Source organism: Phlebotomus argentipes, unplaced genomic scaffold (assembly GCF_947086385.1).
Source record: "Phlebotomus argentipes unplaced genomic scaffold, Phlebotomus argentipes genome assembly scaffold_4, whole genome shotgun sequence".
NCBI classification, from domain to species: domain Eukaryota; kingdom Metazoa; phylum Arthropoda; class Insecta; order Diptera; family Psychodidae; genus Phlebotomus; species Phlebotomus argentipes.
Genome location: NW_026776174.1, coordinates 1,546,236 through 1,570,323, shown reverse-complemented (window position 1 = coordinate 1,570,323; position 24,088 = coordinate 1,546,236). Strand labels below are relative to the sequence as shown.

At 38.6% G+C, this 24,088-nt stretch overlaps 3 protein-coding genes across 6 annotated transcripts; 2 read left to right on the top strand and 1 right to left on the bottom strand.

Annotated features, from left to right (window-relative positions):
- The first annotated feature begins 67 nt into the window (after nucleotides 1-67).
- LOC132258740 (cell growth regulator with RING finger domain protein 1-like) lies at nucleotides 68-22,861 on the top strand. 4 transcript variants are annotated; one of them, XM_059756195.1, is made up of 10 exons: nucleotides 68-315; nucleotides 676-972; nucleotides 1,827-2,022; nucleotides 6,044-6,213; nucleotides 9,719-9,899; nucleotides 10,011-10,161; nucleotides 13,082-13,189; nucleotides 15,289-15,517; nucleotides 15,585-15,848; nucleotides 21,997-22,861. In XM_059756195.1, exons 3-9 carry the CDS (start codon nucleotides 1,916-1,918, stop codon nucleotides 15,758-15,760), a joined length of 1,122 nt encoding a protein of 373 aa, XP_059612178.1. In that variant the 5' UTR covers nucleotides 68-315; nucleotides 676-972; nucleotides 1,827-1,915; the 3' UTR covers nucleotides 15,761-15,848; nucleotides 21,997-22,861. The 4 variants fall into 4 exon arrangements, with proteins under 4 accessions (XP_059612178.1, XP_059612174.1, XP_059612176.1 ...); XM_059756191.1 differs by having other exon boundaries at nucleotides 676-1,284; XM_059756193.1 differs by having other exon boundaries at nucleotides 676-1,345.
- LOC132258742 (dynein axonemal light chain 1-like) lies at nucleotides 22,391-23,527 on the bottom strand. Its single transcript, XM_059756197.1, has one exon. It carries the CDS (start codon nucleotides 23,435-23,437, stop codon nucleotides 22,883-22,885), a length of 555 nt encoding a protein of 184 aa, XP_059612180.1. The 5' UTR covers nucleotides 23,438-23,527; the 3' UTR covers nucleotides 22,391-22,882.
- On the top strand, nucleotides 23,464-24,088 carry LOC132258743 (dynein axonemal light chain 1). The gene is made up of 2 exons (XM_059756198.1): nucleotides 23,464-23,615; nucleotides 23,677-24,088. The coding sequence occupies exons 1-2, from the start codon at nucleotides 23,464-23,466 to the stop codon at nucleotides 24,086-24,088; spliced, it is 564 nt and encodes a 187-aa protein (XP_059612181.1).

Below are 24,088 nucleotides of genomic sequence, written 5' to 3'. Positions count from 1 at the left end.
TCGCTGGGATCTGCAGGCAAACGAGTGAGACAACTATATGATGTTTTACCGTCTCTTTCACACTGATAAGACTCTTGATTCGATATATCGTTTTATTTTCAGTGCGGAGAATTTCAGAGTGTCAAAAAGTGTTTATTTTCTGGCAGAAAAACAGCGTAATTGACTAAAAGCGTGCGAAATTGAGAGTGAAAAGGCGATTGTTAAATACAGTGAGTGAGAGGAGACGTGCCAGTTCTTGTGGATATCTCTGTTTGAGACGCAATTTCGATAAAATCGAAGAGATTTGGTCACCGTCCATCGAAGGTCCAAGAGAAGGTACACTGAGAGAAATATATTGCTGAATATTTGAGGTGATTGTTACTTTGAGCCAAAGAAGACAACGTTTCGGTGGGAAAAAAAAATTCTCAGTAAAAGTAGCAAAGAATTCTTGTATCTAAATCTCATTTTATGTGACAACTGGGGATTAAACCTTTGAACTAATCGAAGGGTTTTCTTGGATGAATTCATTTCAAATGCCAAAGGAGACAAATTGAATACACAAAAGTAACCTTTATCGATTGTCGCGAGGCTCAAAGCAATCGCAGCTCCATTACAATCAATGCTCTTCTCTATATGCGCGAGATGACCGTCTCCTTGGGCTTTTATTGCATGTGACTCACGACGGTCGGTGCACAGCATCCGGAGGAAGAGTGGCCGGGAGCGCAAGTGGAGGAGATGAAAATGCCACTCGCCCACCGGATCAATGACGCTGCCAGAGACCAGCGATGCAGCATGTGGCGCGAGAGGCAGAACCGCGAAAGGTTGTGAAGTGGCGCGTATTGCAAAACCATTCTCAATTCCATCGCGAGTGTGTGGTGAAGGCAGCGCAATCGGCGAGTGGCGGAGTCGCGCGCGCTCAGGCCTCGCCAGTTGATTCACGATCGTTGATCTGAGCAGTTGGGTTGGATCTTTTCGAGACTCGAGGCATATATAGTGAGTGTCTTTTGGGATTCGCCGAGGAGTTGCTCAAGGGCCAGAGAAGTGGAGTGTGTGGCTAGAGTTGGAGGAGTGTGAGAGATCCTTTTGGTGAGGGAGGAGTGCGTGCGTGCGTGTGAGGGGGCTCTGAGTGAAGATTTTGCGGCTCTCTTTCTGAGTGCGGTATTCGCGCGAGATCGCATGAAAAGAGCTCTGAAAAGTCGTGTATTTCAAATACAAAACTGCTGTGTGCTCAGTGGAGCTGTTCTTACAATATTGTACAGTGCTGTGTGAGGCAATAGACACGACAAAACGAGAGTGTGGCACTTGGTAAATAAGGAGATATTTTACCATTGAGCGCAATTTCATTTTTTCATCATCTCACAGCGGTGTAATGTTTTTGTGCCTTTGTCTCCCTTCTTCTGCAATCTCTTCCCTCTCTCGGGGCAATCTTTAAGAACCGCGCGCGTCTCTGGAAATTACTCCATGAGAGATTGAAGTCTATTTCATCATTGTCTGCGATCGTCTGTAATGCTGAGTGACTGATTGCCTTATCGCGATTATTATGAAGAATTTTTATTCTCAGTCTCATGCAAATTGTTGCAGAGAGAGAGAACGAAGAAGGAAAATTGCACGGGCAATTACTGCATTATAATTTTTATCTCTTTTCACTTTGTATTGCGGGGTTTGAATATGCTAAAGAAATATATGCACCTCACGAGAGAGATATCTCAAACGGTTTCTACTTCCTCAAGCACATATTGCCACGCGCTTAGAGAGGGAAGAATGTAGAAACAAGACCCAGAAATTACACTTCAGCAAAGATAATGAGATGACGAACTGCTAATGATGTCAATTTTGCCATATTGAAGGGTTTCCATGTGAACGAAAGGACTTTTGCGGGGAGAATTTTGTGTGAAGGTGTGCAATTAGAAGAGAAGTTGAGACCAACAGTGCGAAAATGAGCTTCGTCAACTCCATCCTCTTCTCATCATCGGAGATGAGCAATTTTCTCCCGTTCTTGGGAGTGATTGTCTGCGTTGGAGCCATGCTAACATTTCTGATAAAGTGAGTATATTAGCTTCTAAGTCTAGCCTTAGCTAAACCGCGGCAAACAAGCAACTCCTCAAATGGTGCAAAAGCCGCCAGCAAATTTAACCTTTTCGCTATACGAATGTTTCTCTCTCTCTCACTCACTCAGTTGTATTATTTATTGTGCAAATTTCGAAGACACACACGCAACAGATTCCGTTTTCCAAATTGTTTCTCTTTCTCTCTCTCTCTCCACATTTAGTATATATATTTTCAAGGATGCACCCATAATGTCGCACACGATCATTTCTCTTTTGCTGGGACACGAAGAAGTGTTTCGCGCCATGCCGTGAGATCATTTCACATGTGATTTAGCAAATTTCACAAGCATTGTAATTGAAAATGGGTCGTGTTTTGAATCACCTTGAAATTCACTGTGGGAGGAACTCTGTGTGCACGTTCTCTCGCGAGTTGTATCCTTTTTTGGGGGCAGCTTCACTCCTTCGTGTGCAATTCACACTGAGTCACTGCAATTGGTTAACATATTTTGCAGCCAAATCTTTGGAATTCATTAAGAGCATGTGAAAAAGTATTGATTTTTTGCCGCTGAATCTCGCTAAAACTTTTCTCAATGAAAAATAAATCCATGGCAGAGCGATAATTAAATTTGTGTGTTGAGTGAAGAATGATGAGAAAGAAGATTTCAATCATTCTAACATTTCGTATTCATTAGCAAGAATTCTGTGTTGGTTATACAATTATATTTAATGCGGTTGTAAATTTGCAGCTGATAAGCTCTCTCTCTCTCTCTCTTTCTCCTCAGTTTTGGTCTGTTAGAAGTTAGCAATAAAGTGCTTTTTTAATTGTATTTCAAGGCTAAAGCATTCCTGATATGAAAAATCGATTTTGACCGATAGTATTTCCACTATATTTAATTGGATTCATTGCGTTTTTACTGAATATAAAGGTTAATTTGCGAATTTGGACTTTAAGTTGACACTTTTGTTGGCATTAATTATGTGAGAAGGAACAAATTCTTGAATTTGTTGAGGAAGTAAAGTTGATTGGAGCTATAAAAAAATCTTTGGAATGAAATTGTGGCGTTTACCGAGTTTTAAGAAATCCACATAATTATCATGTTTAACTTGCTTTATTGCAATTCCTCATGACGCGTGGTTTCTTTTTTTCCATTCACGCGAGAGAGTGAGAAATAGTGAGGAAAAAGACTAAATTGCACCTGAAATTGACGGAACTATAAAGATATTTCAGCGAGAAGTGATTCTCTTTTATGATAGGCAAGAACTGGGTGATTTCGGTCAGCTGGACTTTACATCAAAGTTCAGATCATTGCCGGAAGTCATGAACTCACAGTGTGACTAAAACGGTAGAATGGGCGAAATAATAAATGTGATGTGCAGAGATTTACAACAAAGAGTCCACGAGGAAGTGGAGAAAAAGCAAGAAATAAAGCAATTTTAGTTTAGAGGTCATTAGTTTTGACCTTTTTGACACCATTCTGTGTGTAATTCTTCTCTAAAGTGACCTTACGAAGTCTTTAGCTGCCCAGAAATATCAATTATCGTTTTTATTACGAGCATTAAAAAGAGACTAAAAACAAGAATCGATTAATTGAGTGTTCAAATCTTCCCTGCTGCTCGTCTTTGCTATTTGTTCCCTTTCACGTGTCTTCATCTCTAACGAGATTCATGTTCTGATCACTTGCGAGACATTTTTATCATATATTTCCACGTTAATTTATTGCCATGTCTGACTTTGCTGGTCATTTTCAATCACAATCGAATATCGTGATGTCTAATGGAGTGCGCGGAAAAAAATGCATAAACTTCGCATCATAGAGCATTAAAGCATGTGATGAATGGTTTAGAGGTGGCAAAAAGTCCATTTTGCGGGGGAGTGGAATGGCTGAAAAAATGGGGGAGATTTTTCAAGTCCACACGGTCATCCAAATTGACCATAACGTGATTAAGTGTCTAAATCGTCTCATTATATTCCAAGTGAAGCTCTCTTAGTTATTCACATTGAAAATGTGAAACACACAAACTGTCTGGGAGAGACGAATTTAACGCACCAGTCTCGCACACAATGACGAGCGGAGGGAAAAGAGACAGAGAGAGAGGGAGACAATTTAATATTTTAATTTTGAAATTGAAAGGAAAATTTTCAAGTTGGTTGTTAAAACAATGGATGAGACAGTGGAAAACAATTAAAAGACATGCACGAGTCACCAGAATTTCATTGTAAATCTTCACTGTCATATCAGTATTTGCATATGATTTGCAATTTTATTAATGAAGCGATACAAAATTGAAATTTTGGTTGGAATTTTCAGAAGAAGAAGAAGAGAGAAAAAAAGAAGAAGTGAGACGAATGTGTGATTCACACAAATGGTGATTTATTCATGAAAACGACGGAGTTCAAATAGAAGACATCTTTTCTCGCGCTTGCAGAGTTTATAATTTTTTAATTCATATGTAATTACGTCACATTTTTTTCGCCTGTGATAATGTCTCTAAAATAAAATGATTGTTTAGGTGGATGACGATGATATCATGAGGCGTGTGACACATATTGTTGAGTGTGTTTATTGTTATTATTGTGACCAGTGGACGACAATGAACTTGATTAATTGCATAAATCAATGAAAAGTCTCACCGTATGCCGAGTGTTGTACAGCGTAATTTGTAAAATGGTCTGCTCTCTTAAGTTCGCTGGGTGTTTGTGTGTCTGTTGACAAATTGTTGGCGGTGGGAGGAGGACACGAAGACAATCACGGATTACGACAATATAAATTGTTGTTGATGCGGATGCAACAATGGATGATATATTTCAATTTGTATGGCGATTAATGGGAAGTTTTATATATTTTTTTTAGCAAAACATGTCTCTGTAGGTGGAAAAATGAATGAGAAATATGACAAAATATTTCTAAACGCATCGCGGAAAGAGACTTTGATATATTATATGTGTCTTAATGACATCCAAGTTGGTTAGAATGTGGTCTTGAATATGGGCATATTTTATTAATCACGAATTTCTGAGGAGACTCATTGGAATGCAATTCTGCTATATTGATTTATTGATTAATATTTCACACAGTTTCTCCAATTAATCACACATAACTCGTATCGTTTAGCATTATGTATTTTGGGAGAGACTTAGCATTGATAACATGGCCAAGGTTGGCGTTAAAGTGAATTCAATGAACTTCAAATATTCGTATTTTGTACTTTCTAGCAGAAGCTTTTAAATGTGAGGTCACAAAATATAGACACTAAACCATATTAGAATATACCTTGCCTAAAAAAGTATGCGCTTTTTTCCGTGTGTGCACGGCAAATTCTTACATTCACGCTTCAAAAGACCAATGAAGTTACATTGGAGACCCTGATTGAATATTTGAAAGTGTGAGGATGTGAAATAGCTTTCAAATTGGACATTCTGAAGGATTGGCCGAAAGAAACGTACATTTTCTACTTCTAAAACTCGAAGATAAGTAAGTTAAACAGAATCTGCGAAAAGTGCGCAAAATTTGTGGGTGACACAAACAGTAATATATTCTTTTTTGATGTGTGCAAATCTCCATAAACTGTGTTTCTTCAAAGCTCATGAATTGCGTTGTTTTGAGGCAACAACAAGAGGAAATTGTAGAATATGATTGGGTGAAAAAAATCGTGTTATAAAATAATAACATATATTCGCACGGAACTAATGATATTCGACGTTTTCGTCTGCACGACTACATTTTGTTGTTATTTATCTGCGTGATTTATAGGAGTGTAGCAAATAAAATGTGTAAAGTCGCTGAGAGAGAGAGAAAAAAAAACGACACACTATAGAGAGAGAGATTCTCATTAGAATTTTATGATTTCACCATAATAATTGTATGGTATTAACATCTCATGATGACGTGACTCCACGGAAGACGATCACGCTTCCTTCTAGCATGATGGCAATGTTTTGGGTGGTTGTGAGATATTTTTGCAAATGATTCGATTGATCTTTTGATTCAACTTTGGTGTTCTTTATTGGATTACAGAGCAGCCATAATACTGCGTGTCCAGGGCGATGGTGGAGATGCAATTCGCGCCACAGCCGTGTCAAATGCACACAACAGCAGTCGGATGCAGGTTCCAAGGCTCAAGATGACACGAGTTCACATACCTTTCACGTTCCGCCTGCTGGAGAGTGTCAATACGTCTTATGAAGGTAAGGAAGGCATCTTATCTTTTTGCATGCAAGCCTTTGTACTTCTCTGGACGCGCGCGCGAGAGCGTCTCAGTGACATTGCGCCCATGAGATGCGGTACACTTTGTGGCAAAATGTTTGCACTTATCATCTGATTTAACGAAGTTTTTTGTCTTGTGGTTAGCATAAATTAAAGAGCTTGCGGTGACCCTATTTCTGCCACGATCGCTGTATCACATTATTGATTGTAGAGTGTCCGAAGCCGCAATAATCTGTCGTTTGACTAACACCAGCTGAGCACTTATGTCACAGTCTATTAAATCTTAGATAACGTTAAGAAGAGATGCTCAAGTTAAGACATTTTCGCAAGCTACTGTTTTTTAAAATGTAATTCCCTCAAAAGTGGGGATAACAGAGATTTTTCATAATTGCCTGAAATTGACATGAACTTGAGTTTCTTGCATCTGTCGATATTTATTAATATACTTCGCATCGTTAATTGACCAGAGGTTCTTCTGTTTCATCAAAACTTATAAATAAATATCTGTCAATGTTGGTGTGAATCCTTCAAAGTAGAAAATTTCTTCAATACAATACTGCGATTTGTGTTTGTGTGAAGACAAATCAATTAAAATTCAGCGAATGTTGCACTCCTAAGAACTTGCGTGAATTGTCAAAAAGCATCACAATTTGTGTGTGGCCGAGCAAGCAAGAGTTGCGCTTAGTGGATTGGAAGAAGAGAAGAATAGCATATAATATTCGAAGCTATAAGACATGATATTTGAGACTCTCCGGTGGCCCCGTACTTGAATTGTATGCTAATCATTTATTGTTGTGTGATTGGGACATATGGAATATGTTGGTGTCAATGTGTGTTTGACCATTTTCATCTCTCTCTCTATGTAATTGAATTAATTTAATTGGCAATTTGACACTGGAAAAGGGTACTTTGAGATGTTCTATGCTCGCCATTTTGTCAATTTGGCAATCGTGTGAGCATTTTGTGGGGAAATTTCCTCACTTTGCACGCAATTTAATAACAACTGCGACAATATGGAAAAGTACAATTGACTGTATCATCGCACAGCCAGAGTGGAAAGTATAACAGATGATTGATAAGTCAATAACATCACCCATGATATTGAATTAACGAATGCCAAGTGTTTCATCTCAAATGCAATTTGAGAAATTTGAGCTTGAGAGACCTTAAATGCCAATTCTATCTTAATATAGTCCACTAGGCAACAATGATTATTATCTTCCACTAAGGTTACACAGTCGCACATGTTTCAATAGAGCGAAAATATTGTCTCTTTTTTTTGTGGGGAAAATATTTCATTTCATGATTAAACTGTGGACATTCTGAAGGTTGAGCAAAGCACGAATCTCTCTTGGGAGGTTTTGTGAAGTGTGAATGAACTCACTAACCAATAGTCCTTCCATAAGCATTGTATCATTAATCTTGAGAGATGCTCTTTAGCGATCTCAACGCTAAATGCATCGTGGAAAATTAATTTGTACAATGATTTTTAATCAACGGCGATAAGCAAATATGAAGGTAAATTTTTCGTCTGTTTTAGTGGAAGTTACATAAATTTTTGGGGCCTCTGGCACACTTTTTTTCCGCCTCTCTTATTTGTCTCAACTCTTGATTCAGGTGGCAAAAAAGGTAGCCGGAGAGTGACAAAATACCGCAATCTAGCGACCATTCAATTGCGCGAATTGAGTAAGACACTCTCTTGGGTTCAATTGCTCTCGCAGACGCGATTGACTACGTGACCAGCGAGTTGGTTGTAAACAGATGCCCACATGGTGTCCATAAATGGAACCTGACTTTATCTCTCTTCGTGCTCTTTTTTCCTCCTCGTGCTCTTGCTAATAACTTTAATCCAAAACTCGCGTGCAATAAAAAGGGAACTCCGCGGCGTGACAAGTTTGCTCTGTCTTATTATTTTCCTCTTGTATAAACAGTTGATGTGGATGATCGTGTCTCACCGTGCGCACTGTTTACCTCTCAAGGTCTCCCATCGCGAGCAAGGGTAACTTTCCATCCTTAGCGTGCCTTCTCTATCTCAGCGGGCAGAACTTGCTATTTTTCCTGAATCTCTTTTTATCGCCACTGTACATTGTCTCATTTAAAATGCTGTAAAGTGGATCTTTGCTCAGGTGAATTAAAGAACATTTATGGATGTTTTTATGTTGTATTATTTTCTTGAGGTATAGAAATTCATTAAGTTGCGGAAGTTATGGCCAAGAAATCGGCTAAGAGAGTGGACAAGAAGGTTGTGTAGAAGATTACTGTTGAGTTTGTAGGGAGATTGAGGTAATGGGGCTTTACAGTTCTGGCATAAAATCCAACAAATCACGTTCATTTATTGCTCTTTTTTCCCCCCAATACTTCTTTGACCATTCACTGAAAATCAATGAGACACAAAAGCTCTGCTTTTTTATGGGCAGCAATAATTAAAATAAGGAAGACAAAATCAAATAGACACGGAATCGCAATCAACCCATGTTTCACACTGTATTTCTTGCTTCATAGCTCTTTTATTTTCAATCAATCAAAAAAATATCGTGAAAAATAAGAAGTGAGATATTTGACTGGGAAATTTCAAATACCTCTTTTTTTCCTTGTATTTTTGCTTAACGCAAGATTGTGGTAAAAAAGTGCGATACCGGCTGCGGCAATTGATGTGTCAAAAATTCAAATAACAACGAGAGATGTAATTTATTTTCCATTGTTTTGCCCACATTTTCTCTCAATCAATTGATAAGTTATCCAATTAATAAACGGATTAGCGGTTTTTTCTTCTTCTTCACGGTATAAACCACATTTCTCTACCGTCTTTGGCACTCTACATGGCATTCTCTGTGGGCTCTATTGGTCACAAAAGCTCACAATTTGCTGTATATAGATGGGAGAAGGCAAAAGAGATATGTGATGATGATGAAGAAAAAGAGTTGGCTACAAATCTTGCGATCAGAAGCCGTATTTTCGTTCACCAACCCGCCACATGCAACAAGGTTAACATGTTCATTTTTTTTTGTAAGATATCACTCTTTTTTCTCTCCTCTCGATGTATTGGCACAAGAAACTCTTTCGTCCATATGACGTACGAAGATTGCTTGTGTATGAGTAGGTTTGAAACTGGATTATTATCGTGGTCAAAATGTGGCGGTAATTTGTGGACAATTAAAATTATTTACCTGAGAATTATAATGACAAAGAAGCTATTCGTTAGACACGCACAAATTGCTGGAGATTTTTTTGTGTGCGGATTTTCCAAAGTTCAGAGAGTTAAGACAGAAAACAGATTAGGAAGATGATAGGGAGTTTCTACATCGCGGCGTGTGGGAAAATCACTGAGCGCACGTGTGAATGGAGAGACAGAGTGTGTGATCCAGGAAGGATAAAATTAAATTTGGTGATCAGTTGAATTGTGTGTATGATTTTTTGGGGGGGCGATATAGAGAAATGAGGAATTTGTTGCTGAAATGTCTTCCTTTTCTGGGTGATTTCTTGCAGAGGTTTGCCTTGCCGTGTCCAGCCAGGTGCGCTACACACTGCAGGCATTTTGGGCAGTCTCCATCAGAGAACTACATATGTCACTGTGGCGACCGTGGACTGAGCTTCGCGAAGCTGCCTACATGAGTGATCGTGGAATTGTTGATGTTCAACACTATCAGCATCTGGCTGTTGATATTAGGTGAGCGGTCTTGGCGAGAGAGGAGAAAAAAAACACGCGAAACTCTGCAATATTCCTGAAATGTCAATTAACACAAATGACGTGGATTTTTATCTGTCCATTTTCATATAGGAATAAATCCCCACACAGTGAAGAAATCATCACACTGAAATCACCAAACTCACCTCTTGCTCTGGGAGCACCACCAAGACTGTCCTACCCACTCGTGATCTTTCTCATTCGTGACTTTGAGCAAGATGAGATTCTTCATCCTGATGAAACTGTAAGTTGAACTTTTATATTACTACGATAATAATTGTCCATTATTACTATTGACTGCGGCGTGTGTGACTTGTGGTGAGAACCGGACTGGCTTTTTCACTCGATGAATTCAAGTTCACATTAATTAACTTTAGTCCAAGTGATTCCTCTAATGAATTCTCTAATTATCTCTGACAAACTTTTCACAAATTTAGAGGGCAGAATTCGAGGCAGAACTCATGACAGATTTCTGTGCATGCGAGAAGAGAGATAATGGCATGTCTCTCGAATTTGTGGTTTTCATTAAAAATTTTCAAATTCAAGGTTATCTATAATAACAGCTTGTAAAAGAAATCAAAATAGAATTAGATAAAAAAAAGTGAATATTTTTTGAAGACTCTGCTTTTATAATTTATTCAACAAAGGTAATAAAAATTTCCAACACACGATGAATAACTTTATATATGTCTCTTCTCTCTCTCTGACTTCGTCGTGTGTTTTACTATCATAAAGAGAACAATGATTTTACGACTGTTTCCGTAAAAAATTCATCTTGATTTTGGGTGAGAAAATATTCTCTCTAATATGTGATATCACGAGAAACTTGTAAAACTTTCACCGAAAAAATGTTAAACTGTAAAGTACCAGAAAAAAAAATCTGGGAAAAAGGTTAAAAATGTGTGTCATTTGAAGAATATTTCAAGAGTTTCTGTGTATCTTTTTTTTTCTCTCGTCTCACCACTTGTCCATTGTTGATCTACATCAAACGGAGTGTTTTTTTTTTCTCTCACTCTCTCGCGGCTCATCTTGTGTCCAATACAATATTCGTCAAGAGTATCGTTATGTACTATTATTTTGCTGAGGAGTAACACACAAATGCTCCATTCACGATGTGCAAATGATTTGGCAGGCGCTCAGTGGAAAAAGTGTTGAGCTCTTTCGGACACAAAAGTCAATGTCGAAAGCAAAAGTGGTTTTTTTTTCATCATCTTCATCATCTTCACTTTTCAAACACTCTATTTTTTATTCCTGCGCCGAGTCATAATTACCAATTTACCGTTTCATAAATAAATTGTATAAAAAGTGATGAGGAAAAAAAAACGTGTCTGCGAAGAATATGAAGATAATAGTTGCGACCTTTTGTTGGGCATCTCATCTCAAATGTCAGGAGCCGCGTGGGGAAAATGTGAAGAATATGCGCAAGTAGCAAAAGTACTCTGAACAATGTGAATTTTAGTGTGTCACAAAATGTGTAACTTTCACTCTTTTTACGGGCGGCAAAAAACTCCCTCACTGTGGGTGGAATAAACAATAGCATTGGGGACAAGAGGGAGTGAAAAAATTAGTGAAATAATTGTTGATTTAACCATTTTATGGCTTTTCCACGCGCTGTTCTTGTGCTGATGGCAAAAGACAGTCGGTCATTGTTGTCTCTTCGACGTGATTCGTGACACAAATATTTAATTAAATAATATCAATTGAGGGACTTTATGAGGGAGAGAAAAAATGACATTTCTACGCAAATTTTTCCCTCAGTGAAATCTTTCTTTTCACCGCGTGTATTTGATTCTTGAGTATTGAGACGTGGTGCGTGTGCTAAATTGTAACTAATCAAGCAAACGCGTCAGCGTGTGTGCGTGTGTGTCTTGTATGCAAAGAAAGTTGTCCAGATGAATGGAAATTTGCCACGAAATTGACATTTTTTCCATGTCTCAGAGAGTGAAAACTTTTACTTTCCTCAAGCGCGGGCAGAAGAAAAGTGATATTTATACAAATAGAAAGAGAAAATGACAAAAATCACCGAGAAGATAATAAAAAAAAATCGCATTGTGAGAAAGTGTTGTTTAGCGGTGAAGAAAAAAAGCAGATTTCACGCTGAATACATTTAACGGATTTTGGATAAAAGTGCTTAAGAGTAAAATCAACTTCATCTTCCTTCTCCCAAAAATTGGTGTTGTGAGAGGAAGTTAATTTAAATAAGTGAACTTTCACAATAAAGTGTGGAAAATATTATTGAGATTTACGCAAAAGCTTTAATTGTTTCTCTCTTTGAAATTTCGATAAGCGGAATTCACAATTTTTGAAATTATATGCGGGCATTTATTTTGAAATAATCACCTTTCGTCAAACTTATGGGCAGAAATGACTTTTGAAAGTGTGACAAAGTGGAAGGAAAAAAAAATTAATGAAATGTCTTATTAATCAACATTGTAGAACTTTTTACGGCACAAAAATTGCACTTTGAGTGTAAAAATTAATGACATTTCAAGCTATTCGTCGAGTTTGTAAACACTAATTTTATTCATTATTATTATTAATTGAAAAACTTCACATGGAAAATTTATCTCTCTTCTCTTCCAAGAATAGGTTAAACTACCTTTTAACACTTCTATGCAAAAATACACCCTTTTAATTTAATGTGAGGGAACTTTAGGAGAGAATTTGAATTAATTTTATTGTTCTACCGCGTGAATTGTTGCATGATGTCATAGCATATTATTTCTCTCTCTGAAATTTATACATCATAAAAAGGTGTTTTGAGGAATTATCTGAATTTATGCGAGGCACAAGAGAGTCTAATTAAGTGAAATGTTTAGTTAGAGAATTTAAGCGCAGAGAACAAGACAATGCGAATAGCCTCGATATTATTTATTCAATGACTTTATGCACGAATTTACCAATGTTTTCATGTTTGAGCAATTGCAACAATATATTCATTTAAATAAATTCACAATAACAACATTGTTGGGTGTGAAATTTATTCTTCCGGCACATTGAGGTTTTTGTGGTTGACTTTTCTCTGCATATTGTTGTCACACAATTCGCGCCTGTCCTTGTGCGACACAATGCAAGACAGAAGGCGAGATGAGTGTGTCTTAAAATACACTATAATGCATGATGATTTGCGAGACAATAATCGCCCTTTTTCGTTCTCATTTCAGGTGATCTTGGTGAATGTAGTTCATCTGAGAGATCCAGTTTGTCCTCTTCCCACATCCGTCTTGGCGCAGTATCTGAAACAATCGAGTGGACAACTATCGTGTCTTAAGGTGAATACTATGTGTTGTTCTTTATGATTGAACTTCTTTGTGACATGAAGACACTATTATTGAGTAGATAATGTCACTTCATAACTGTTAATCATTGCGAACGATCGTTGACCTCTTGCATTTCTTTCCTCATCACACTCATTAATAGTGTTTGTACATCCACTGGAGAATTCTATATATGAGATTTTTCCTGAGACAGCGTGTGTTTGCGGCACACATTGGAGCTCATTAGAGACTCTTCGGTCACTTGGAGTGGTGTGAGGAAAGAAAATAATGATGTACAAATGATCAATTACAAGTAGTTGAACAGATTTGTGAGAACAACGATATTGCATATGCAAATATTGACACGTGGATGATTAAAAGCTCTCAGTGTGAGAATAATTTGCATGGCAAATGCCTCATTTGAGAATGAAAACACACTGGATGGCTGGGGCAGGAGGAGGAATGTAGCTGCATCTATGTTTTCCACACTGATCTGTTACTGTTGATCGAATGTTAGAGAAAATATATTTCTCGTCATTTTTCAATAGACCGGTTTAAGAAATCACGACACTTGAGAGATCTTCGCATACAAATTCCAAGTGGTCACGACTAAAAGTGAGCTCCGTGAGATGTATAGTGTGCTTGAGGGATGGCTTGTTGTCGTTTGAGACTCCCGGGAGTGTGCAAGAAGAGTGGCAATTGAGTGCACGATAATAGTGATGACGATGGCGCTTGATTGTGGCGACGAACAGTTACAAATATTATGTAATTCCTTACCTCTCTTACATTTACATGCATGTAGGTCATGTCTTTATTATCATTGTGCGCGCCAATCCGCGAGTCTCACTTTTTCAAGATACATATATTTCCCATTCATGTGATCTCCAAGTATTTGTGGCTGCGGCTGCTGCAATGATGTAATTTCTACGCCACTCATGTATTTGTGCTCAGTCTTTTTCGTGTACCACAAACTTTGAGATGCTATGTATACAGGTATATGCAAAAAGATCTCAAATATGCTATGCACGATCGCGTGGGGAAATTCCCTCACTCCGCGAGCCGGTAACTCTTTTTTTTACATATTCATCTCGACACGTCGTATTTCTCGCCACCTCCGGAATTCAGCAGCCAGAGAATTCAATGTGCAGATCCCATGCGATTTTTTGTCCTTCTTTCGGCATTTTCACTCTCTTTTTTCATTCGGTGATTAAGACTCTTTTTCCATGGAGTGACCCAAATTTATATACAACCCATAATCTTGAATTGCGGACAGTAAAAGCACTGCCAAAGTTGACACACATAAAATTCTGCAATATACAACACCAAAACTCCTGAAAGAGTGTGGACAAATCCAATTGGGATCTCTTTAATTTGCCGTCCTATTTGGCAAAAGGCGTTGAGTAATGAGGGGAAAACCGCAAAATAAAGATCAGAGATCATTTTATTGGACAACATCATTGCTTTGAATATGTTGTATGAAAAATAGACCACTGAAAATTCACTTTTAATCCGCGTGTGATGATTGATCACAACAAAATTGTCAAAAGCTGTCAAGTATGGAGAGAATAAGTGAGATTTTCTAAGGTACAAGTTTATGGCAACATATCGTTCGTCTACCTTTTGGACTTAACCCATGAAATCGTGGAAAGTTTCGTTGATCTTCACTGGATCTATTAAACTTTGATTAACCGCCTAATGGGAAGGGTTTAAAAATTTCAAAATTTTCCACACGCGTTTGCATAAATGTTAACTTCTTCTCGATCAATTTTTAATTATGTAAAAGACACTCAAAAGTGACAAAGCATAAAACATTGATTGTAATTTATAATTGCTCGCAATATAAAGATTTTTTTTCTCCTTCAAATCCAATTTTATACAACTATCTCATAAGCAATATTATAGCATTTGGACGAGTGATCTGTGCAACTGGTATGAAATCGAATCAAATTTTCTGCGTGAAGAAATACCGAATTTCCTAATCCTACTGGAAAATAACTTTTGTCGAGTGATATAAATCTGAAGCACTGCAATATCGTGCAACAGTGAATGATCAATCGGTCAGAAAATTGATGCTCTCTATTCGCAAATCCATAACTCATGTGCTTCCTTTGCAGCAACTGTATCTTGCCACTGGAGATCCGCTCTCTGGCGATGAGACGACAGCACCGATGCAGACGGGATCGCTATCTCTGGCCGAGCCGGTCGCCTGTGCCGGCAACGGTGGACCCATTCTCTGTTCTGACGGGCCTCAGATGGAGCAATTGTGCGTGGTGTGTCACTACTTCCCACTTTCACGCGCCCTCCTGCCCTGTCGACACACTTGCATCTGTGCCGTGTGCTTCTGTGAGTAGGTCATCTGAGGCATTTTGGACTCTCTCGCTGACGATGCCTTTTCTTCTTTTTTCGCCAGCAAAACTGGAGCGATGTCCAATGTGCAGGGCACCGATCACCAGTTACTTCTGCATCAGATCAGAAGAGTATCTGCCGGCAAATCACACGGAATCGCGTCCGGCCAAGACAAAGGGGAATGTTCACTGGCTCGACGCCCTCAATGATCGCCTCACGGACTTCCTAGGATTTAGATAGGTGCACAAGTAAACACACAAAGCATTGAGGAGTTGTGACATTGAAGGATAGCACTAAGTGGAGGACCCCACCCTGTGGAGTGAGCCAAGTAAGTGTCGCATGGGTGACGATGAGCAAGAAAGGGCGTTGCGCAAAGAAAAAAAAACCATGCGCGAGATGATGAAGGTGAAATTAATTCAAGCAGCAATTTTTCTGGTGAAGCATAAATAGAAAAAGTTGAGAGAAGAATTTTTTCTGCTGTCTAATGTGCAATAGGCAATGTTCATGTTTCGGTGCTTTTGTATATCACGTTTTATGGTCAATTGCTTTGAGAATTAATTGCAAAAGTGATCAAAAGCCTATGCTTAGTGTGATCAATGCGGTGTGACACAATGGCATAAGTATGTTCTTGCGCGCTTTCCACTCAAACACACCTCAAATGATTTCTTACAATGACATTCTATCATTCTACATTGGTGCAGTATGTGAGTTAATCAGGAGAATACTTGGTGTTTCTGCTGCTTTGCATATTTTTTTTTTAATTCTCTCCGCTGCATTTCGTGGCATTTTTCTTTGTTGTACAAAAAGGCGTGATGGCGTTTATTGCTGCACCTTCGTGACTTCTTTATGGGATGCTCGAGTGTTATTGAAGAAGAAAAAAAAGGTGCCTCAACTCTTAAATAGGAAGTCTTTATTCCACCCTTAATTGCAATGGAATAATAAAGTTATCTCACTGCTCCTCCTACAGAGCAGTAGCCAGATTGAGCAGTAAAATTAAACAAGTCCATCGTCAAGTGTAATAAATTTATTTTGCCATGTGGATTTTGTATGTGCCGGAGAATAGGGAAAGTGGGTCGCTCCGTTGTGATCACATTTACCCTTTTACCATTCATTTCGTTCTTTGTTTGTGTGGTACATTGATCCAGAGCGGTCTGATCATTCGCAATACTATTAAGAAAAAGCTATGCCATGTACAAAATTGTTTGGATCAATGAACTGAATTTGTTGGGTGAGCGAGAGGGAGAGGGAGAGAGAGAGAGAAAAAAAATTATGCAAAAACTACTTTAACATGCTTAGCAAATCGCAATCTGCAAGACTTGCAGAAAGAAAAAAATTATATTATAATTTTCTGCGATAAAATCTCTTCGCATAGTGAAAGAGCCATAATAGAGAATTCTGCGAGACGAAACGTGAGATATGAGTTATCAGCACACGATAGAGTCATTTGGTAAATTGCAGTGATGTTAGTGTTAAAGGTTGCTTTCAGAAACTACATCTATCAATGTAACTTTTTCTTCTTCACCATTGCAACGAAATGCCCAAACTGACCTTGTTTGTTATTATTTAATCGATTTTGTAACGGCCAACGTTATTACTGCAATTATTTCTCTCATGTCATGCTTCATCATTTCATGTGCTTACCTTTATGGGTTTTTTTCTTTCTCTCTTTCTCCACACGGAGATCTTTTTGTTGGTCAGCAGAGATGGCTGGAAAAAAAAGAGAGAGAGAGAAAATAGTAGAGTGTGGCATTTTTGGTGCATTTCATTGAAGAAGAAGAAGAGAAAAAAATTGCAATGCAGTGAATTATGCTTTATAAATACAGGACACAAGAGCCGGCAAATATATGTCTCGTTGATCTTTATAGTGTACTTCTTGCGAACTGGAATATTTTGTCTCACAGTTGTTGATATTTGCTGGCGCAGTCTTAAATTATGAAATTGATATTCAGGGCAGTGAAAATTGATTAATAGATGATTGCCTTTTTCTGACATTCAACAACATAAAATTATGCGATTTTTACGCAATTCCCTGACAGGGATTTTATCAATTAATCCCAGCCTTGGTGGCTGTGTTGTTTTACGTTAGAAATTCATTTGGCCTCAGATTCGGCTCTCGTGTGATCATCTCGCGCTTGCGTCTCTTCACTGCGGTAATCTCTTTGGCGTGAGTGAGAGAAGAGAGGTGAAAAAAAAGAAAATAGTATGGATAAAAACCGGCCTCTTTCACATAATCAGTTGTGACCAGTTGGAGAGTTTGAAAACACTTTCCCTCCGTGTTGTCTCTTGCGTGCGTCAGTCAAGTTCAATGACAACACGCCAATATAGCGTCTTATGTAGGTAATATTGGATATAAAAAAAAAAACGGTGGGAGTCGGGAAAAAAGGTGCGAGAGAGAGAAAATGTTTATTTTCTCCATTGAGAAATGTGCAACTGTGCCCCAATGATAATGATTGCTGTTGCCTCATGTCTTGTCGATTCATTGAATTCATTGAATCATTAATTGGATAAAATTGATCGTAATCACGTCACTTTCACGTTGAATCCAACAACGCAGAGAGAACTTTAATAGCTGTGACACTTGAGGAAGTCCTTTTATCCACGCCAACTTGACGCAAAGCACAGTGCAATTTGCACGAGGAGCGCCGATGATCTTGAGCGTTCGCTGGTGATCTTGACGTGATCTTCGTTAGTAATCTTCAAGGGGGGAGTTCAAATTTGCATTTCCTCAATTCTATCGCCATTGTTTCATCTTCTCTGCCTGTGTAATTTCAAGAGTTTTTACCCATAATTCCCCATAATTAAGATTTTCCGCGAAGTGTTTGCTTTTTCCATGAGCTTCTAATTGAATTGACTCTTTGTCTTAACATGCGACACCCTCGCTGCAGGCGCTGTCGCCTAGGCTGAGCATCATCACTTGAATTAGGGCCCATAAAAACACCAGTAGGAGGCAAGAGCGCTGCCAATGGCTCTCTTTGTGAAGTAATAATCCACTGGCTATCTAATTAAATTGTTTAGTGGCTAATTTATATGGACATTTTAGGCGACATCCAAAATAGATGTTTGTTAATACAAATTTGCAAGATATTTTAGACAAGAGAGTGAGTGTGCTCAAATGCTCAAAATATGTTGGCTTTGGAAGAGAGCGGAGGAAAATTGACGCGATATTTTCGAAGAGCAAGAGAGGAGTTTGTTGTCTCACTTTTTCCACTTCTGCGGGCATTTTTAACACATTGACTAAAAGGCACGAAAAAAAAATTTATTGCCATGATCGGTGTGTGATGGTGCGAAGTTGAGCTTAAAAACTCCGCACGCTGGATTGACCCACTTTATTCTTGGAGACTGCCGCAAGTCTTCAAGGTTTCCTGGCCACAGTAACAGCGCTTTACCCGTAGCAGCAATTTTCCACTACTCTGTGAGGTGCATGAATTTCAAATTTGCATGATTCTTACGCTGTCTCACCCATTGTCGATCTCTTTGCCACTGTCTTGCCCAATTTCGCCATCCTCCCGCACTCGCGCTCAACCACTTCTTCTACTCTCTAGCTCCATTTTTCCAACTGTGCATCCTCGCTATTTGCAATTGGTAATTAATGATGAAAGTTTTGCCCGTTTTGCCTTATATTTTTTTTGCCGCCTCTCACAGTGTCGGCCGGTGTGGATTGGCAAACACACCACTGGCTATTTACACAGGAGAGATTGCAGCGAATTTGCAGATAATTTGATGACTCACATAAAACTTGAAAACCCAATGAATTGTGTCACTTTTCCCAATTGTGAAGAAACAGACCGTTGATGGAAGTTGATTTAAAATTCAATAATCCACTTGCTGTGGACTTTTATTTGAGGTTTTCTTTTTTCCCCCATTAGACTGCTTTGCGTGCGATAATCCAGATTGTGATGCATTCTACTGTCATTATTTATAGATTAATTGCTCACGAGTAAAACCATGTTACTCATTATTCTGCTTTAATTCTGGTTCGTCATAAGAAACTGTACATATATTTTTTTATGAATAAATTACAGCACAATCATCGCAATAGATAATGTCACGGTGAATTTAAAACACTTAACCCGAATAAGAGTGAAAATTACAGTCAATAACACTTTGGATTTGAAGGCAAGAAAAAAATGAGAAATTCCCACAATCCGGCTGAGAAAATATGAAATGCTGAAACGCGTGGCAGTTATTGATTTATATTTACTCAACAAATGATTCATTAGAAGCAATAGAAAATCAACAGAGAGAATAGAGGGAAAGGAAGAAAAAAAAAGTGATTGTGAGACAATCGATGGCAAATGCCTCTTTTTTAAATTAAGACGATGGAATTTTATCTTCTAGAAATTCCTTGGCTTGATTTTCCAAACCTAAAATTTATTCAATTGATCGCGACCAAGTGACAGATTTATTTGTGGATGATTTTAATATGAAACAAAATAGCGGTCAATTACATTTCACCGCTGCCAATTTGCATGCAGAGTTCAAATAAGTAAACAACTCTTTGGAATGTTTTTCACAAATTTTTCTCTACTTCTAGCGACACAAACTTGCCAAATTGTAGAATAAATAAGCAATAAATATCGGTACTTCCTTGAAGGAATGCTTGAGAATTGAGCGCGGCGGATAAACTTTCAAGACACTTGACTAAGAGAAGATGGTTCAAGAGTTGAAGAAAAACAAAAACATTAAAGATAAACCACCCAAGAATGAATCAGAAGACATTCTTGAGTGGTTTTTTTTCTTCTTTGGTGCTAATTGTCATCGAAATGTGGACAAAGGGGCACAAAAGAGGCCTCTTGAGGAGGAGATAATGAACTTTGGTGTTTTGTGTTGTGTTCTTAGCATTGGTTTTTTTGCGCGAAAGTTCTCTCAAGTGAGAATCACTGAGGAAATATGCGGTGAATAAATAGCAAATATTGCTTCAGAACACTTTCGGCCAGACACTGTAACTTTGATTCATTACTCTCTTCGTGTGTGCCTTTTGGGTGAGATCGTGCGAGAGAAGTAATTATTTGCATTCTGTGCGGAGAATGACTCACTTGAGGAAAGTAGAACATATTGCGGCTCTCTCTCGCGAGTCTGACCTGGATTGGGTGTGAAGGAAAAGGCTTGGAAGGAAAATGGGTTGAGCTCTCATAACTGCACGACTTGGGATTATTATGTTCTTTGGAATCCCATTGTTTGCAAACCTTACAAAAAAAAACACTCTTCTAAGCACACTTGAAAAACACGCAATTCTAAACTATTTTATACTCCAATAGGATGAAATTCCCAAAGTGAGAAAGCTTATCAGAAAGTGGCCGCTTTTTTGTCATGTTTAATTAATACAGTTACGTATTGGTGCAAAAAGGCTTGAAATTGCTCAAAAAAAACCGCTTGAATTTTTATCTTAAAGTTGAAATTTCATGGAAAAACAATAAAATACAATTTAATAGAGAAGCAATTTCTAAAGCATAATGACCAAAAATTGGTGATTTTCTAAACAGAGTAATTTTGAGAAACCGGAAAAAATCGTGTGATAAAAGTGGTTTATTTTTCTGATAGATCAAATTGATTTAGAAATGTTTTGTAATGTTTGAGAAGAAAAATGGAAGACCTTCATAAAATTCAACTTATCTCACACATTTTATTAACACATGAAAACACTCGTATTTCGTGTATTTCACTCTCAAATCCATTTTATCCATTTCCATATGCAAATATCTGGCTTTTTTTTTACAAATATCAATTGACTACATTTGGCGATGGCAAGGAGAGGTGTTCAGAATGAGATAAAAGACAGACGTTTGTACATATGTATGTATCTTTCCGGGAAAATAGATAATTTATCACTGTTGTAATTTCTTCTGGGAATTTCACTGTGCTGTTCAATTCCCTGAATCCGCGCGCCGGGATAATTAGGCATGAAGAAGTTAAGATGATTGACCGGCTTATAGATGTGGTGTGGCCAAAAACAGCGCGGAAATTAGCATAAGAATTGCCTTTTAAATGGACAATGGGTGACTGTGAAAAGGCATAAAATGTAAACATGACAAGAGAGATATTATATATGATGGGTGGAGGCGGAGAGAGAAGATAAAATGTAATATTCTAATTATCCAGTCTTGCTGACGTCTTTCTACACTCCCGAATCCCCGTGCGATTGGCAAAATATTGTTTTTCAACCAACAAAGGTTCACATTCCAAAGATGCTTGTTTATGACTCTTGACGCCGGATTATTATTCTTATTATTATTTTGGGAGGAGAGAAAATGCCAAGAGATAGAGAGAGATAGAATGGACAAAAGGTCGGTGACTAATAAATTGGCACGAGGCAATGGATAGAGAGATAATGCAGTGGGAATTTGGCGAAGAAGAACATTCCTATTGACGTCACGTGGAGGATTTTGTCTCCAGCGATGGCGCCAATATTAGCGCCTAATTTGCATACATATTGCGCGGCTTCGCTGCTAATGCAATCTTTCTGATGTCTATTCCAGGAGATTTGGTTCACAACACAGCGCAGAGGAATGGAGAAAGAGAGGAAAGTCAGAGAGAAACCTTGTCCGTCCTTCAGCATCAGCTTCTTAATAAAATAATGGCAGAAAAATGTAAATTAATTTAGTAATAACACACACACAAACACACATCACGATGATATAATTTCACACTATATAGCTGTAAAGTGTAACTATTACTTTGTAATTTGTAACAGTTAGAGATGTTTTTTTTTATATATATATTCAATGTAAAAGAAATGATGCAGGTAAATTGAGTAATATTGATTACTTCATTTTGAGCAATGTGTCTCTTTTGCAACAAAACACTAAGGATTTGTTTGAATATTCACGTGAACTTGTGAAGAAGTAATGTTTTTAATATGTATGTATTTCCCCCTCCCCCCCTTTTCCCCCGTCTAATTGCTAATTAATTTAAAGAACTACTTGAGAAACCATAAATATCTCCTCACTGAGTATCCAGTAATCACATTAGTTTGTAATGTTTTAATGCAGAGTTGGGAGGAAGAAATCCAGGAGGAAGACACAGATAATTTCAAGCACTCTATTCACTACACGTCACAAGTTTTGAAAATGTCTAAATTTAGCAGCAACTAGAGCAGAAGTATATCTCTTATCTAGCCATGTTCCAGCTCTGCATGTGTGAATGATTCTATTTAGTGGAAAAACACATTAATGTTACATTAGTCTGTGATAAAGAGGAATTTAAGTATGGAGTAAAGCTAACATTTATGCGACCACGTAGATTTATTGTTAGGCATTGTAGAGGATTTTATCAGTGTAGCTTAAGTATTCCCAGTGTTAAACGACATGATCATGACGAAGTAAGAAATGTGAGAAGAAAATATTAGCGTGTATTTTTCACTTCCTAAATTTCCTCCAGCCGAACAATTGGCTCTCCATCGAGTTTCTTGATGTTCGGCAGACGTTTCTTCATCATCTCGAAGTACTCCTCCTCCTCCTCGATATCTTCCACCAGAGGATTCCCGGCGAAGACGAGCTCCTCTAAGTTCTTATGGTTGGCAATTTTGTCCACTTCACTCCAATTTCTGATGAGATTATTGGCCACATGAAAGACTCTAAGCTTGACCAGCAACTCTAGCCCAGTGAGCTGCTGCAGACTATTGTAGCTCATCCAGAGCTCTTCCAGTGTCTCCGCAACAACCTCCAATCCAGCCAGAGACGAAATGTTGTTCCTCCCCAGCGAGAGAATCCTCAAATTCTTCATACCCTGAAGCCCAGCGACCTTTTCAATGCAATTCGTGGACAGAGAGAGCATTTCACACGACACCAACTTCGACAAATTGTCATCCATCTGCTGAATTGGCGGCCACTGGAACTGCAGCCCAATTTCTCTGCCCTCCTCCGCCGCGGTGTCATTTTCCTCCTCCCACAGACTCAGGGCTTTGGCGATGCTCGTCATGCTGTCAAGGCGACTGAGCAAACAAAATGGCAAAGGCGACCACAATCAAGGAAGCTCTCAAGCGCTGGGAGGAAAAGTACAAAGTCAACCCTGTCGAGGCGAAGGATTTGGAGTTGCAATTCCAATGGCCGCCCATCGAGAGGATGGACAATACTTTGGGCACTCTTGTGGCCTGCGAGTGAGTAGAACACAACAGCACAACTCGCGAACAGCCTCCAAGACACATTTCCGCCTTGCAGATTTCTCAGTCTCTCCACGAATATGATCGACAAGATCTACGGACTGAACGGAATGAAGAACCTCCGGGTGTTGTCACTCGGCCGGAACTATATCAAGCAAATTTCCGGGCTGGAGTGCGTGTCTGAGACACTGGAGGAGCTCTGGCTCAGTTACAATCTCATTGAGAAGCTGAAGGGCATGAATTGCCTGAAGAACCTCCGCGTGTTGTACCTCAGCAACAATCTGGTGAAGGATTGGGCAGAATTCAATCGCTTGCAGGAGTGTCCCAGCCTCGAGAATCTCCTCTTCATTGGCAATCCCCTGATGGAGACCATGGAGGAGTCCCTGTGGAGGGCAGAGGCCACTAAGCGACTGCCTCTGCTCAAGAAACTCGACGGAGAGACTGTGCTTCGCGAGGAAGAGGAACAGTAG